Consider the following 16732-nt stretch of genomic DNA (forward strand, 5'->3'; position numbering starts at 1 on the left):
CTGCCCCGATATTGACCTTCGTTCAGTGAAACTAGATATCACTTTAACTGGAAATGCTGAGCAGACGATTAACAGAATTTTAGATGGAACGGTAAAATTCTATCTCTACTTTCATTTTTTAAGTCTCTGGTCAACTCTTCATTCCTTTACCAGGCATCTTGAATAATCATCCCCAAACTTTATAAAACAAAGGGCTATGCAATTGAATGCCACAATTCCCTGTTTGCCTAACTAACTTAGGCAAAAATCATTTTGATCCCAACCATCAATCCATCATGTAAGCTTATACGTCATCTAAACTTTACATCTCGGCAACCCAGAAAAGAAAGTTCATTGCCAGACGCATCAGTTGGCAACAGTACTACCAATATTAAACTATCCTCTCGTATTTAAATTTATAATTGATTACACTCTCATCACAACATGTTTGTTTTTCAGAATTTAACAGCAACAGGAGAAGAATTGTCATCAACTGACATCAACAGTGATAGCTCGTTAGAATTACCCATAATACCTTCTAGATCGGCAACTTCAACTGTCATTAAGAACACACAAGTCAAATCTTTAAAACTGAGCGTTGAAAAAATTTGTGCTTTTGACAGTGATAGTGACACAGAGCTACCAGATTTAGATATTGAAACTTCAAATTCTTATTGTGTGCTCTCAAAAACTGAAAAGACATCAGAGGTAGCTCTCTCATGTTCAGTTTCAAATGTAAATGAAAATATTTCCATACTCAAGAGCTCAAATTTAGCTTCGAATCCAAACCCCAGTGTTACAAAATCTACAAGTACTGTTTCTACTTTTTCCAAACAGAACTCAGACATAATTACGTTTGATGAAAAGAGCTCAGTTTCAGCTGTGAATGTAAGTGCCAGCATAGCAAAATCTGCAAGTGTTGTGTCAAGTTTTTTCCTACATGATACAGAAATAGTTACACTTGATGAAAAAATCAAAATGAATTCCGATGATGAGAATTTAGACATTGGTTCATACCCAACTCAGAATTATGTCAAACTTGATACTGATACTTGCTTCTCTTCGGATTCCGGTGAGGACGAACTACCCGACCTTGACCTGCCTGACCTTGACCTTCCCTGTCTGGCTGAACGATTTAAACTGAAGTCAAGGCCAGTGCTTAGTGATTTAGATAGTAACGCCAGCGAACCTCCAGACTATGATTCAACGACTTCAACTGTGAACAGCGAACGCTCTACAGTGTCGAACATGTCAGAACTCAGTGATGTTTTAGCCGGAAGTAAAAAGGGGAAGAAAAAAAGAACCCCAGAAGATATTGCTGAAAGTAAACGACAAGCCATGGTAGGTATATTTTGATTATTTTGTGAGATGAGTAGGTCAATGATATTTGTGTACATTTCATTCTGTATATGAGTAGCTAGTTATAGACTATGTATAGGCTGAATTTTATGTGGTTTCGTTCATGACATTGTGATGGTTTCAAATCAGTTGGACTAAATCGTTAACATTGCTTGAATTAATGATAAATTTCAGTTAAAGAAAGAAGAGAAGATGAGAGAAAAAGAGGAGAAAAAAGCTCAGAAAGAACGAGAGGCTCAGCTGAGAAAAGTGGAATCAGAAAATAAAAAGGCTTTTAGACCAGGAGATTGTTTGAAGGTTAGAACAAGACATTTCAAATTGTTGTTAATTTAATAGATATGAGTTAGATAATATATATCATTTGACTTCTTTAGTATTATTTGCCAAGCTTTTAGGTGAGGTTAATACAGTAGGGGATATGCCTACATCATTAAAATATTATGAATAAACCCTTTCTTCCCAGTGTTTAACAATTGATTTGCTGTATGATTTTTACAAAAACAATCAAATTTTAAAATTTTCCACCATTACTTAAAACTAGATAGTTTCATTTTTCTCTTTCATGTTTAATTTTTTAGAAAATCACCGTAAGCATTGATCCAGGTATATTAAATACAGGTGGTGTTGGAGGGTTGATATTTAAACTGTGTGAAGATCTGGGAGTGAAGTGTGAAACATTACCTCAATCTATACCCAACTCTGTTCTGTGGAAACGGGAAGTTATTGAATGTACACCAGATAATGTAAGTTGTTTTTAAAAGTTAATTTAACAAATAGATCGGTCAAATCTGTGAATCAAAATCAAAGTCTGTTTTTATATGCCCACATCTCTATATGTATACATATTCATAAAACGAAGATCAAGTTCGAGTTTGTGCTATTTTCGACTGTTAGAAGCAGAGTTATTGCCCTTGCCCCAAAATCTTGAATATGCTATTACTCTCTTAGTTTTCAACCGATTTTGATGAAACTTAAAATGGATGTTTCGTTTTTACCATCCGCATGCCGTGGTGGGCGTATATGGCTGTGGTCCACTATCCTTACTATAGCTGGTAGACGACCTATTAGAGACAAATGTAATAAATATTCATGATGTCATGTGGTTTTCAAACTACTCAAAACACCTTTATGTAAGCTTACATTATTTTGTTTTGTATAAATGAACACATGCATGAAACTCTTGGGTTTTATATTACAATGATCAAACCTTAGAAGAAAGATTGGTTAAATATATAACTATATATTTAGATAAAGTGAATCACAGTCTCATTTATTTATTGATAAGGGGACATTTTTTAAACATTGAATGATTCTGACTAGAATTATAAAGTCATAAAAGCACTGGTTCAGTGGTATTGTTTTAACTATAAACCTATTGAAACAATTAATTAAATCTTTGTTTTATTTTATTTAGCTGAGTGGAAGAGTTAAACAGATACAAGAAGAAGATATTATTATTATGATTCCATTACCAGATTTTATATCCATGGTGAAAGCTTATTCTCAGGTAGACATTCATAATAACTCTTAAAACATCCCCCTGTATTCTATAATCAATGATTTTATATCCATGGTGAAAGCTTATTGTCAGGTATTCATTCATAATACCTCCTCTTACAATTTATTTAAACCAGAGAATTGTGATATGAAATTCTTGGTTAAAGCTTATTACCATATTCATGACAACCTTCAACCATATCTTAAACTATATTTTACAAGGATAACAAGTTACATTCATAATTTAGGATTAATTACCTCTTGGCATTGATCTTTTCCTGATTATCTGTACTTATTTGTGTCGACTGGAATTATGAGTACAGATGACTAATTCAAGGTCATCAAACTTTCACACGCCGACTGAGATTAGAACCTACAGTCACCATTTGCTTGAGGTATTCAAGCCTGTAAAGAACCAACGCTCTAACTGACTGTGTTATAGTAATAATAGAAATATTAAACAAGCTGAGAGATTAAGTACTGAAATGATTTATAATAAATGTAATATTATATTTTTAGAAACAGAGAGGAGATAGTTCAGCTGGTATCACATTTACAGAGTTTGTCCAGAGTTTACAATGTTCCTTTTCCAACCATTTCTTTACTTTCTTTGTTCATGGACTCGATAAATATTTCAGGTGAATTGTTTTTAATACTTTAGACTCATTAAATATTAAAATCAGATTGAGCCTCCATCTATCTTAGATATAAGTTTAGTATTTTGTCAATGATTTTGTATGAAATACAGTGAAACCCTTCTAAACCGACACACATAGTAATCTGACATTTTCTCGTAGTCTGATGAGAGACAGTTTAGCAGGGTTTCACTGTAATATGAAATAAAGTTGTCGAGAAGAAGAAAACTGATTTTTATTTCATGATTATTTCAGTGATTTAAAACTGATAAAAAAACAGAAACATAAAGAAGCTGTGTTAGAAACAGGAATGGAGGGAGGAAAAGTAAAGAAAAGAAAAATGGCTGTGGATACTGTGATTACACAGATTGAATTAGAAGAAGTAGTTAATTTGTAGAATTTTTTATTTCTGTTGGCACCAAATTTTATAGATTTGTTCTAAAAAGCATTATTATGGGCCAAATTATTCTTTTTGATGGTTAATGATAGTACTGTTCTAGTATTGACAAGGTCATTAGTCATTGTGTTAGGTTTTTAAACACCTTGCCCTAGTTTTCAAGCTTTTTTACACCTTGCAACAAATTAGTTAAATACATTTAATTTTCCATCACCATAATCTATTTTAGACGATAATAGAAACTCAGTTATTAACAGGTTTGATTGTAAAATATCTGGACACAAATCAACAAATAGCAGATTTAATCAAAACTTTTACTAAAGCTGTAGCTGAAAAACCTGCCAAGTAAGTAGATATTTTAGATTTTAGCTGTGTGTGCTAATGTTTTACTCTCTAATTTCTACTTTGAGGTTTTTACAAGAAGTATTTTCTCTTCTTGTGACCTTGGTCTTCTATAGGAGAGTCTTTAACATTCTCCATTACAAAATTTGTAAATTGAATTTTAGGCCCTTGTCTGTTCAAATGAGCCTAACCAGTGACAGTAAAAATAAGGACAAGACAACTCCATTTCACTCCATTTATGTAATTTTAAATATTTTTCGCCTGGAAAATGTTTTTAACTTCCTGGAAGAAGGAACAGCAGGGGTGAAGGTCGATAAAAATGGTCAGGGTTTACTGAAAGTATTTAAACATCAGCTGATGCAGTTTAAAAACCTAGGACCAGATATGGCAGATGCTATTTTGGGTGTTTACCCGTCACCTAGTTTATTATTACAGGTAAATTTAGATATTAGGGTGACACCAGTGTTTATGTTTAGTTGGTTAGGACTTTGTTGTTGTGTAAATGATAAAATGTTGATTTAAAGAACTATCTTTACTTTTACTAGAAGACATTAAGTACAAACAATATAACGTAATAACTGATGTCACATGCAATTACGTTCCTTTAGTTATGTTACAACGTAATGTTATGTTACATTAAAGTCTATGAGATTGTGGCAATCCGTGATAACCAGGCCGACTATCGGAAGCACTGTCACAGGCATCAGAATTATAGGGTGGGTATCGGTGGGGAAGGGGACATGGTCGATGTTATTTTTGGTGTTAACCCCTCTCCTAGTCTATTGTTACAGGTAAATTGAGGGTCAAGGTCAAAAAAAGGGTATCTGAGGGGGAGAGGACATGGTAGATTGTATTTTGGGTGTTAACCCCTCACCCAGTCTATTGTTACAGGTAAATTGAGGGTCAAGGTCAAAAAAAGGGTATCTGAGGGGGAGAGGACATGGTAGATTGTATTTTGGGTGTTAACCCCTCACCCAGTCTATTGTTACAGGTAAATTAAGGGAAATGTTTTAAGGGTCATTATGGGTTGGATTGTTCACCCACCAACAGGGAACGTGAGCTGGGTTTAGACCGTGGTGAGACGCGCGGCTATGACACCAATAATATTTTATTTTACAGGGGTATAATCAGTGTAACGGTGAAAAAGAGAAAGAGAAATTATTAGAAAATATCATGGTACGTTTTTAATAATCTTTATTTAAAGAAGTTCCTTAATTTTTCGATGGAGTTAAAGGCTCCCTATCAAAAATGTTTTGGTGGATTATCCTTCTCAATTTCAGTTATTGAAATGAAACGCGAAAATTGCTGTTTGACGTCCATTTGAGTTCCAACTCTCAAAGAATGTTTAATGCACACAACCTGTAGATCACTGAACATTATAGTTTATAGTCCCCCCTCACCCCCATATTTCTTACAGTGGGAATACCTCAAGGATATTGGAGTTATTCTATTTTAATTTCAGGTCAGACGTGGTGGTGGTGTCCTAGCAACTAACAGACGTGTTGGCAAGGAGATGTCTAGAAGAATATATCTATTTTTAACAACACGAGATCCAAACTTTGTAATCAAATAATATTTAGTGTTAAATTTTAGACTGATTTTGGTTTCAAAATTGCAAAAAATCTGATGGTGTTACTTTGGCTACAGGTTGGATGGGAGGGGATCTGGAGTGCTAGAGTTCATTATCAAAGAGAAGGGCTGTGACATTAATTTAAATGATTAAGAGATCTTGAAAAGTTTGTGATTAGCTTACATTCTAAGGTATAACCTTGTTATTTCAATTGAGTTCACCTCATCATGTTGCACACATATAAAATTTTCATCAGTAATACTAGGCTGGAAATGGGGGTCTAAAGCCACGAATAGAGGTACAGAGTCCGGTGCAGGATGATTGATACAGTAGCAAATAGACATGGAAAAAGCGTCTAGTCGTTCGGGACAATAAACTGAGGCCCCATCTGCTACAGACTGTGCACGTTAAAGATTCCTCGACAGTTGGAAATCGAAAAAGAGCAGGCTAATGCCTCTGTCCTGGCAAAATTTCCCTCATGGCACCCTGCATGGCGTTGCCCGTCTTCATTAGCCCAAAGGGTGCAGAAGAGTAAGACGTAAAACTCCATTCATTTCATTTCATTTCTGTATCAATAATCCTTCACTGTTTTCTATTCAATAATTTCTTCTGATGTTTTAACCTGCACACATCAGCAAAGTAACAATTGGAATATACTCAGGTATGAAGACTCAAATCAAAGGCAAATTTTGTTAAAATCATTTTTTTTTCAAATACTTTTGTTATACAATAAAAATATGTACAATTTCATTTTCATAATTTTTAGCTTTTACTAAAAACGGTCAAAATATAGAGAGAGCAAAAATTGGCTCAATTTACTTATCAAGCCATAGCTAATTGAGATATAAATTTTTAGCTTAATATATTCAATTCAACCATTTATCAAATATTTCCTGCTGTTTATATCCATAATATAATATCATTATATAAATATCAAGATCCACTGTCTTAGATGCAAGGCTTCCAGTTTCACAAATAATCACACCTACGACAAAATTAGATCCTAATACTCCAGTACACAGGCCTGGTGAGTTAGCTTTTATTAATAAAAATCCACACAAATTATTATACTTCAATGATTGCAAAGAAAGCATCAATTTGGCACTCTCTTTATCTATAAATGTGAAGCCACATTTTATTTACAAAGCCCGAAATCAACTTAACTTTTAAACTGACCAGCGATTTTATTCATTCATAACACGGACACACGATTCTGTTTCATTCATTCATCAGAGCAGTCTTCCCACATGGCCTGATAAAATTCCACATCAAAACCTCTCTGAGGTGGCGTTGAGTTCACATCCTTTTTCTTGAAACTACCTGTACTCGGTTTAGAAATTTCCAGATGTGATGCTTCGAGTTTGGATCTAGAGACATGAGAATCACGCTGTTCGTGAATACGATTTAAAAGTTTGCGCAAAACCGTTTCTCTTTTCTCGTGAAGTTTAGAATCATCCTCGTCTGTAATTGTAGAATGTGAATCTAGCGAGTTTGTATTTTGTGGTTTTGGTAATTTTTCAGGTGTGTTTTGAGCGGATAGATCAAGAAGGTGTGAAGATCGTGGCGAATCAGGAACTGGCTCTGGAACTAAGGACATTAATAAGTTGTCTCCCTTGTCCAGTCCATCCAGATATAAATCTTCAAAATGTTTCTCCATATTTTTCTGATCCTGATTTTTTTCAACGAGTCTACGATCTGGAGGGATAAAAACTTGTTTTGGCAAGTCAGCGACTATTTCTTGTCGCCTACGTCTGTCAGCGCGCTGTAACAAACTCAAATCTTCTACTAATGCAGCATATTCGTGTTTTAAATGTTCCTTACGTAATGCGGAGGATCCACGAATCCTGGCCCGAGCCGCTTGTTCGATAGCCAATCTATCCCTTTCTTTGACTGCCTCCTGAATTCTGTAGTCTTCGTCTTCTGCAATGAGTTTTGCGTTTTCCTGTTCTTCTGGATTGGCCTTGACTGCAGCGAAATTTGACATATGATAATGTGTACTGGAGAAGGCATTCATGTCTGTCATGAGCACTGGTTTGTGACCTTGAACTACAGCCTCTACGGGGTCAGGAGGAGGCAAGGGCAAGGCTGCGATCTCAGCTGCACGAGCCTTCTCTATCTCTAAAGCACCTTTTCTTGCAATAATGGTTTGATTTTCTTTCAAGGCCTTTAACACTTTTTCATTTTTTAGTTTTTCTAAAGCTTTCATGTGTCGTCTGGTGGCAGCTTCTTGAGCCTCAAGTTTTCGTTTCAGACGTTCAAAACTGCCGTCCTCGTGTTCCTGAGCGTCTTTGTGACCTTGACCGATGTTTTTAAGGGTGTTCTCGTACTGTTCTTGAAGTTCATACACTTTTTCTTGCTTCTGTCTCTCCAGATCACTTTCAATGCTTTTAGCCAATCTCATTAATTGTTTTTCTTTTTCTCGACGCACATCCTCGCGTATCGATTTAGCACTTTGTTTCGCCTGTTCGCGAACCTGTATCAAGCGTAACTTGCGTCTTTTTTCAGTTTCTTCCTTGAGAAGTCTTTCTTCCTCATTGGGACTGATTCTGTAACGAGCTTCCTTGCCCTTCATCTTGATCTGACTTATTTGTTTGGTCTTAACACTCAGACAAGAAAATTCCTAATCCTCTTTCAACCAAAAATATCTATCTGAAAGTAAGGAAAAGATTTAATAAAAATAACTACAAGTGTCTATTCTGACCTAGAACTAGAAGTCAATAACCTAATAATGTAACTAGGCCTGTTTAGTTCATACCAACCACAATGGATCAGTGCATGTTGAAATTCTCTGCTCTTTGTCTTCAGCCTCTCCAAACCTACTGAGATATGTCATAATACCAACAAAAAGAATGAATACCTTAAGCACCACAATCAACATTGACAGTTCAAAATGATAGGTTTGTACATGTTTTCTACTTTCGATTTCTTGTTTACAAAGTAACAACAATTTCACTTGGCAGATTTTAAACCTTTTCAGCTATTTTGAGCCTGAATATTGTGACTAAGATTCAAACCAGTTATCCAACTGTGATTTTTAGAAACTTTTGATATTTTACCTGCCTCCTGAATGCAATATTTAAACTTTTTTTGACAAAAATTTGGGAGTTGCCGCCGTCTTCAAGCTAAAAATGTTATTTGACAACATCTGAATGAAAAGCAGTGATTGGTTGAGCTTAAAATTTCCACCAATCAACAAATAGCTTTCAGCATAGTGAAAGTATCGCCATCTATTGACTATAATATCGATTACTTCCCTTGGTTAAAGAGAGCCTATTGAATTTTTCCAAAATACACCAAAAACCTGAATAAGTTATTGCTAAAACAAAAGACATTCATGATTGAAACATGGGATTATTTCAGTATTTTATCATTTGAAAATAAAAAAAAATTCGACATTTCCTAAAAATTCTAAATTATTTTGCAAATTGTGACAATTGTGAAGCCATTTTGACGTCTAAGACCCTCTTTAAATCAAGGGACTGAACTCTATTCATCACTGATGATTGGTTGATATTTTTAGAAGAACCAATCAGAATATAGACAGAAATTGTCTCCACAGGAAATGTACACAAATCAAAGCGGTAATGTTTCAGAATTTTTTTTTTTTTAAGACTTTGAATTAAATTATCGTTGAGGATTTTCCACTATCCCAACAGAGTGGCTTGAACGTCTGCACTTTGGTAAAGCCAAGGCGAAAGGACGCTGAAGTAGTCTTTTCTCTGAACTCTAAAAAGTTTGATTGTTTTGATGGCAAAATCCTCGACATGCTGGGACACATTCAGCCAGTGTTGTCCGAGTTGTCTTAGGACTGTTATGTCATATGTCATCGAGGACATTTGGCATTTAGTTATGTGATTATTTGGCATTGGTTCCACTTGACTGCTTTGCTTAGGCATTCCATAATCACAACTGAAAAGAGCTTTATCCAAGGCCAAGCCAATGGGCCATTTCTTTCGTGTGAGACAGACAGAGACTGAGAGAGAGAGGGGCCAATTTTAGTTTCTGTCACTGTTGACTATGAGATTTGAGTGATGAATTGATACAGTATTAAGATCTAATGATATGATATAGACTATACTATAATTCTCACTCTTGATCACTCCCAGCTTCAGTGAGCACATTCTGCACTGGTTGTTTATTAAGCAGTGGAATATTTTATTAGGCATGGAGATAGATTGTGGCTGATCGAACAGTTAATTCTGAGGTCTATGGCTACGGTAAATTAAGAAACAATCTGATTCATTCGTGTCATTTAATCAGATGGGTTTTGTTATTTTGTATTTTGCTTGTCTTGTTTTTTCAGATCATGGTTCCTATTGATGATTTGTCTGATTATGATAAAGGTTAGTTAGTACCAGGGTACTCTGCTTTACACTTTGTAAGGAACCCCATATCCTTTGAAAATAATTACATTGCTTGCTTGATGAAAATAACTTATCTATTAGCTTAATTGCCACACTGTTATTCTTCCACAATGTCCCAAAACAAGAGTTGACGCTCATAATAATAGAAAAATAACTTAAAGATGAGAAAAATTGGTTTGTTGGCTATTTTTTTTCTAAAGATTACTGTCTTTGTATTTTGTTTGTTGGCTATTCTTTCTAAAGATTACTGTCTTTGTATTTTGTTTGTTGGCTATTTTTTCTAAAGATTACTGTCTTTGTTTTTTGTTTTAGAATTGATAGATACGTGTAATTTGTTACTACACCAGTTTAATATACCAATAAAAGTTATTAATGTTGAAGATATCGGTGCTACAGTTTTTGTTACTCTGTACGAAGGGTTATATGGAGAACAGTTACCAGGTTAGGATTTTCATCTTCATAATAACCGCCATAGAGCAACATGTTTTTAGTGTTTTCTGCTGTTTTTTTTTCTTTGATTAATTCATCACATTCATTATCAATTTGATTACCATAGTTATTCATTCATTCATTCATTCATTCATTCATTCATTCATTCATTCATTCATTCATTCATTCATTCATTCATTCATTCATTCATCCATATCTTCACTTTCTCATTCACTCAATCATTTGTTAATTCATTCACTTGCTCATTCATTGATTCCAGGAATTGTAAGAAAGCCAGTAACAAGAGAAGATGAGATTCACAACTGTCAAACAGTGATAGACTCATTGTCGAAAGATGTTCTTCATATTTCCCTGTCTCACATTCGAGCTGTAGAGATTATAAACCATGCTAGAGAAGATATAGCCCACCTGGTGGAGATATTCCAGGGATTATCAGAGTATATTCTTACCAGGATTGAAACAGATGCTTCTGACTATGGAGGTAAGGTTCCAGAATACTGTTTATTGTGATAGGGCTCAAAATCAGTAAAAAAAAATTGTGTATGCAATTTGATAATTCGTATTTTTCTTTCAAACATATGGTTAAGCCTTTTGGGGTTGAGATCATATCTTGTTTTTTTATGTCTATTTTTTAAATTTTGCCCTGATCGCGATTTACAATTTATTTCAGAAATAGAGAGTGTCAGTGAAAGTTTTAATACTCGGGATGACCCTGACCTTGTGACACCTAGAGTTATTGACGATATTCTTAACGATGAATTACAAAAAAAATATGATAGATCTGAAGAGAAAAGGTAAAATTGAAATTAGAATTCTTGTAAGACAATCAGACTTATATTAACTCACTTTGATTTCACACAGGCATATTTTATCGAGTAAGATTAAGATGATTGAACTTGGTACTGCTCTAATATGAGCATTCAATGGTGCTTTACAAACACAAATATTTCTATGCAAGTCACACAATTTCATGATGCTGACAAATGTATATTTTATAAACCATACTTCATAATATTGGGGTTAAAGAGAGGGAAAAATTTAATGTTAAGTTCGAATTCTCCTCATGGTAAGACAAATTGTTATTCCATCCAGGGCCAGTGCCTTTAATATTCCTGTTATTAACTTTCTATGTTGTTTTTATAGAAGATCTATGTCACCTACTACTAGAAGTAAAACAGAATACATCAACAATTATTTACAAAATACAATTGAGAGAAGTAAGATCTTTAAATTGTATATTTTTTTTATTATTTTAAGGTGAAAGGAACTTGAATTTATTTGCTTAATATGTAAGAAGGGGATGAAAAATTAAACAGATCCTATTGTTTGGTCTGGGACATTTATAGAAACTTGCTTTTAAATAGCTAGAGTTGAACTTGTGATCTATTTGAAATAAGATACTGTTGTAACAGACAGCTGTTTAGGGAAATATAGAAAGAAAGTAACTATATGTTTACAAGAATCCTGTCTACTAGCTGGTCTTTGGCCAAAACAGCTGCGTTGACTGAAATAGGAAAGGGAAAGATGGCCACCAGAATTTCACACGGTGACCAAGGTGAGAACCCGTCTTGTGTCTGTTGTTTAGAATTGTAATCTGTATATTAACTCCCCGTGTTATTTCTAGGTCCTGGACTGGACTCGACAGGAGAGTTGATAAGAGAAGGTGAAAAATGGGAGGCCAAATTACAACAAAATAACAAGGTTTGTGATATTAAATTTGTTGTCGTTAAGGATATAAACTCATTTGTCAATTATCTTAGTTAAATTAAATTGAGCTTTCTGTGCTCAGTTCAATATATGAAATTAAATCTTCACTTTCAAACCAAATCTAAGGATTAATTTTCATATTGTCAGAATATGCTCACTGGTAAATAGCATCCATCTTGGATTTGTGATCAGTGACAACTCAAATTATTTTCAGTTCGTTATAATTTTCTAAATGCCAGGTTGCATTAATTTCAAATTAGTACATAGTCTTCTATCTTAAATCTGATTTTTAAACAGGGAACAAGAAGTCCAAATGAATTTGATCAAATTGGAAGAAGAAGCCCGGCAAACAAAAATGGCAAAACACAGAAATCTCAAATATCACCAAAATCTAAGCAGAATGGAAAATCATCTCCACCACTGACAGAACAAATTCTAAAATCTCCTGTACAGAAAGAAAAATATTCAAGAACGAGACCTTCCGATCCATCAAACAACTTCGGAACAACCAGAGATTCCGTCCGAACTGTTCGGCAAGATGCGGGTAGAACAAGAATTTCTGATCGTGGAACATATAAAACTAAACCGAAAGTATCAGAGCATTTACCAGCATCTAAATATTTAGACCCAGGACGCTCCGGTGTTGTCGGTGTGCCTCAGTCTAGAGTTGGACTGTATCAAAATGACGAGATGAAGAGCTCGAATTCTGATATTCATCACACATTTACTCATCATCTCTACCATCATTATACCAATCAAGATCTTTCTAACGGTAAGAGTTGGGATCATTGTTTTATTGTTTTATTGTGCAAGTTATTTCAATAGTCAACTATCTTTGTTTAGAAAGGGACTGAGTTTGACTTGATTGAAGCTTACTGTGCCTGAAGAGTTTTGTTGGTGTTTTAATTTCTTTGCAATTATTAGTTAGATTTTTTTTTATACTTTTCCTTTCTGAGTGAGTTAATTAGTGCTCTTTATTTCGTTTCGCACTGATCTCATCTCTTCTCTTATTGATATTTGCTTTCATTTATATTACTATAATCATTAATGATATTGGAACTATCTTACAGTGATATAATCAGCTATATAACATATTAAATCTAGCTTTAAATATTTCACTGTGCCTATTTTTCTGTGTGATAATCAAACCGGTCTTTCTAAATAATGTTAATATTTCTGTAGTACCTCATCAAACTGTGGGTAGTTCTGTAGGACCGTGTCTCTCTGGCCGGTATTTAGATCTAGATCATCATCCCTCACGTCTCAATAGATCATCATCTCAACCAACTGCTTCTAAACCTCAGACTGGTATCTTACGTAAAATACCCAAAAATAACGGTTAGTTGACTCGTTAAAGTTTGATTAATCTCTCGTAATTTTATTCGTTACTTTTTCAATAACACTAACATGTGATAAATTAAATTAATTAATCAAAATGATTTCATTATTAAACAACACTATAAGTCAAAGTTTTTATGGCCATTCGTCAGCCTGTTTGTTTTACACCTGTTTAAATCACTACACTAACTCTACATCCTTGTGCCAGGCTTTTTGTTAAAAAAACTAATTAGAACTTATTTTTCAGCAAAACTAACCACTGGATATTTTAACTAATTAGTTAAATTTCTGTTTCATTTTGAAATAATTTCATGTCATTTTCTGTTATCATATTCTCTGATAAAACAAATAAGATGTAAAAATATCATTTTATATTGCTCTATTTCATTTATTTATTTGATAAAAACTCATTTCATAAATTGTAATAAAATAAATCAAATATTAAAAATCTAACAGTCATTATCCATATGATCATTTTCATAATATTTGAGTAGCCTCTCATCTGATGATGAAATCTTTATATTTTAGACTCGTCCATGTCAGCCTCCTTACCAGTAAAATTGAATCCCCAGCCAGCACCTCCTGGTAGATTCAGAGCTACTGTTGGTATAACAGACTACAGACAACAACCAAATAATGATAGCAGTCTTCTTAATTCACATTTCAGGTATATTGAAATCTTTTAGCTTTGTTTTCACTCGTTTCAAATTATTAAATACAGCAATCATATTAGATTTAAAACTTCATTTAAAATAGATTTTAGTAAATAACAAATCTGATTGAAACACTAAAATCATCTTAAAATTTAAAACTTTTTGGCTTCAGGAATGTATCTCTGTTTCCAGTCTTGTTGAATAAGTGAAATCGGCCTCAGTTTTAAATTTTATGACAGCTGACAGTCCTACAAGACGAGACAACTAATGAGTATGATTATTTTGTCAACAATGGCTATGAAAACCTTTTCTTAAACCAAATTCTAAAATTTTGTTGATTTCAGGGAAAATGACGATAGTGATATTCATTTACGAGGATTAGCTACGTCTTACGATAATCTTCAAAACCTGGTCCAATCAACAGCCACATTGGCTAGAACAGCTGTAGGTACTAGTCCAATCAGAATGGAGGATTATAGAGACCCATCCTATTTACTTACTCCCCCTCGATACAGGTTAGTATCCAGTTTGTCCAATCAGAATGGAAGATTAAAGAGATCCATCTTATTTACTTACTCCCCTGCGATAGAGGTCAGTGGTTTGCAAACTTATTTCATTTAAATATTTTGCGATCCCTATCGAAAATCAAAATAATTAAGAAATATTTAGTATGAACTATTGGTCAAATTCCTTAAAACGCGTTCAAATCTTAGCTTCTAAGCACTTTAAAAGGCACAATTCTTGACAGATTTTGATGAAATCATTTATTAATACTCAAGGATGAATCACCTGAACTATACTGAAATATGAATATCCTGAAACATTTATAATTCAGAAGTTATCCGAGACCGAGATCTGCTGTACTTGATGATAGAGATATAGTGAGAGATATCAACAAGACTGGAACATCCAGGTATCAGGGTACTGTTAATATCAGTTCTAACAGCTCAACTGTAAGTTATAACATCAACTCTGTCTTCTATAACAATGTTACTAAAGCCAGGCAGTCTGCAATGAGGGAAAGTTTGCCAGGACAGCAGTTTTAGTGTACTCTTGTGATTTGCAAATGTCGAGGAATCAACATGTACAACCTATAACACACTGGGCCTCAGTTTAAGACGAGGTGCTTTTTCTCATGAGCCCTTCCCACCTGTGTCCGCGTCAACGACACTTAAAAAAACGATATATGAAAAAAATGTAAAATGTATAATTTCTCCTTACCTTTTTCAGCAATCTCCAGATCAAATGAGACGTAAAGTTTCGTTTCAAGAAGATAGATCTAGTGATAGCGGGTCTGATAAATACGAACAACCTTTAACTGGGTAAGACTTTCTTTTTATTTATTCTAATTGAAATTATTTACATCACAAACTAGCTTTTATTTATTAAACACTTGTACTGATTATTCTAATATCTTTGCATAAACTTATTCATATCTATATCCATACATTTAGATTATTAACTGTACTTGAGAAAGATCAATGCCAAAAGGGTTGGTCAAGGACGAGTTGGTAGAAAGAATGCTCAAGAACCTAAGTGGTTATCCGTATAAAATATATATTCAGCATTGCCAAATTCAACCTTGAAATCAACTGGAATTATGATGTTTTTGTCAAAATTATTCAGAATGTGAAGATTTAATTATTGAATATTTTAATATTTTTCAGTGCACCCAATGTCAGTTTGGAGATGAAACGTAAACAGGGGAAGGTTTCCCGCCAACCTACATCCAGTAAGCAGAAGTCAGTTCAACCCACGACCAAATATGGTAGCTATATTGATGATAGTACTGAAATAGATTCAGAGTCTGATTGTGATAAATTTGCTGAACATAGGTAAGGTATTTCAGAAGTGACTGTCACCATATTCTTCTCACCCCTAATCAGTGAGTTCTCCAAGTGAAAATATGCGGGATGTTTCAGTTTGAACCCTTCACTTCTCAACCCTTCAGATTTTTTAACCCGGTTTCCCCCTGTCAGTTATGTAGTTCAGAGGAGCTGACATGAAAAAAGTGTATATTTGTTCGGATGATAACTGAAGCCCTGTGAGCTTAACAGTTGGAAATTGAAATAAAGAAATCTTATACAACTGTCCTGGCAAAATTTCCCTCATTGCATTATCGAAAACTGGTGAAGAAAAGCAAGATTCAAAACTTCATTTCCCATTTCTTTTTCTAGATTTGATGACCTAATAGAAGAAGCATTGAGTACTGAGTCTGAGCCTGTTAGATTAAAAACTAAAAAACATCAGCCTTCAGCTAATAAACAAGTTCGCTTTGAGAAAATTCTCAATAAAACAGGAAAAACAGCCCTGGCAGCAACTAGAAAAAATATAAATAAAGAATCGAAGAAAGGCGATAAAGTCACACAGGTAGGAAATTTTGAAATAGAAACTGACAGGAAAAGATTGGTTTTTTAGATGGTATAAAAAAAAGGGCATGT

The 16732-nt window shown here is 34.1% G+C and overlaps 4 protein-coding genes across 4 annotated transcripts; 2 read left to right on the forward strand and 2 right to left on the reverse strand.

Annotated features, from left to right (window-relative positions):
- Positions 1-4509: 4509 nt before the first annotated feature.
- Positions 4510-5767, forward strand: LOTGIDRAFT_69515 (hypothetical protein; the record flags this gene model as incomplete). Its single annotated transcript, XM_009047003.1, has 3 exons — positions 4510-4644; positions 5329-5385; positions 5672-5767. Coding segments are annotated over 3 exons (288 nt in total), but the record flags the coding sequence as incomplete, so codon positions are not given.
- Positions 5768-7160: 1393 nt separating this feature from the next.
- LOTGIDRAFT_77154 (hypothetical protein) lies at positions 7161-7664 on the reverse strand (the record flags this gene model as incomplete). The annotated part of the gene is made up of 1 exon (XM_009047004.1): positions 7161-7664. A coding segment is annotated over one exon (504 nt), but the record flags the coding sequence as incomplete, so codon positions are not given.
- A 258-nt stretch (positions 7665-7922) lies between these two features.
- On the reverse strand, positions 7923-8351 carry LOTGIDRAFT_109926 (hypothetical protein; the record flags this gene model as incomplete). Its single annotated transcript, XM_009047005.1, has 1 exon — positions 7923-8351. A coding segment is annotated over one exon (429 nt), but the record flags the coding sequence as incomplete, so codon positions are not given.
- A 2103-nt stretch (positions 8352-10454) lies between these two features.
- On the forward strand, positions 10455-11103 carry LOTGIDRAFT_109931 (hypothetical protein; the record flags this gene model as incomplete). Its single annotated transcript, XM_009047006.1, has 2 exons — positions 10455-10584; positions 10853-11103. Coding segments are annotated over 2 exons (381 nt in total), but the record flags the coding sequence as incomplete, so codon positions are not given.
- Positions 11104-16732: the final 5629 nt, after the last annotated feature.

This window comes from Lottia gigantea (assembly GCF_000327385.1).
Source record: "Lottia gigantea unplaced genomic scaffold LOTGIsca_11, whole genome shotgun sequence".
In the NCBI taxonomy this organism is placed as follows: domain Eukaryota; kingdom Metazoa; phylum Mollusca; class Gastropoda; family Lottiidae; genus Lottia; species Lottia gigantea.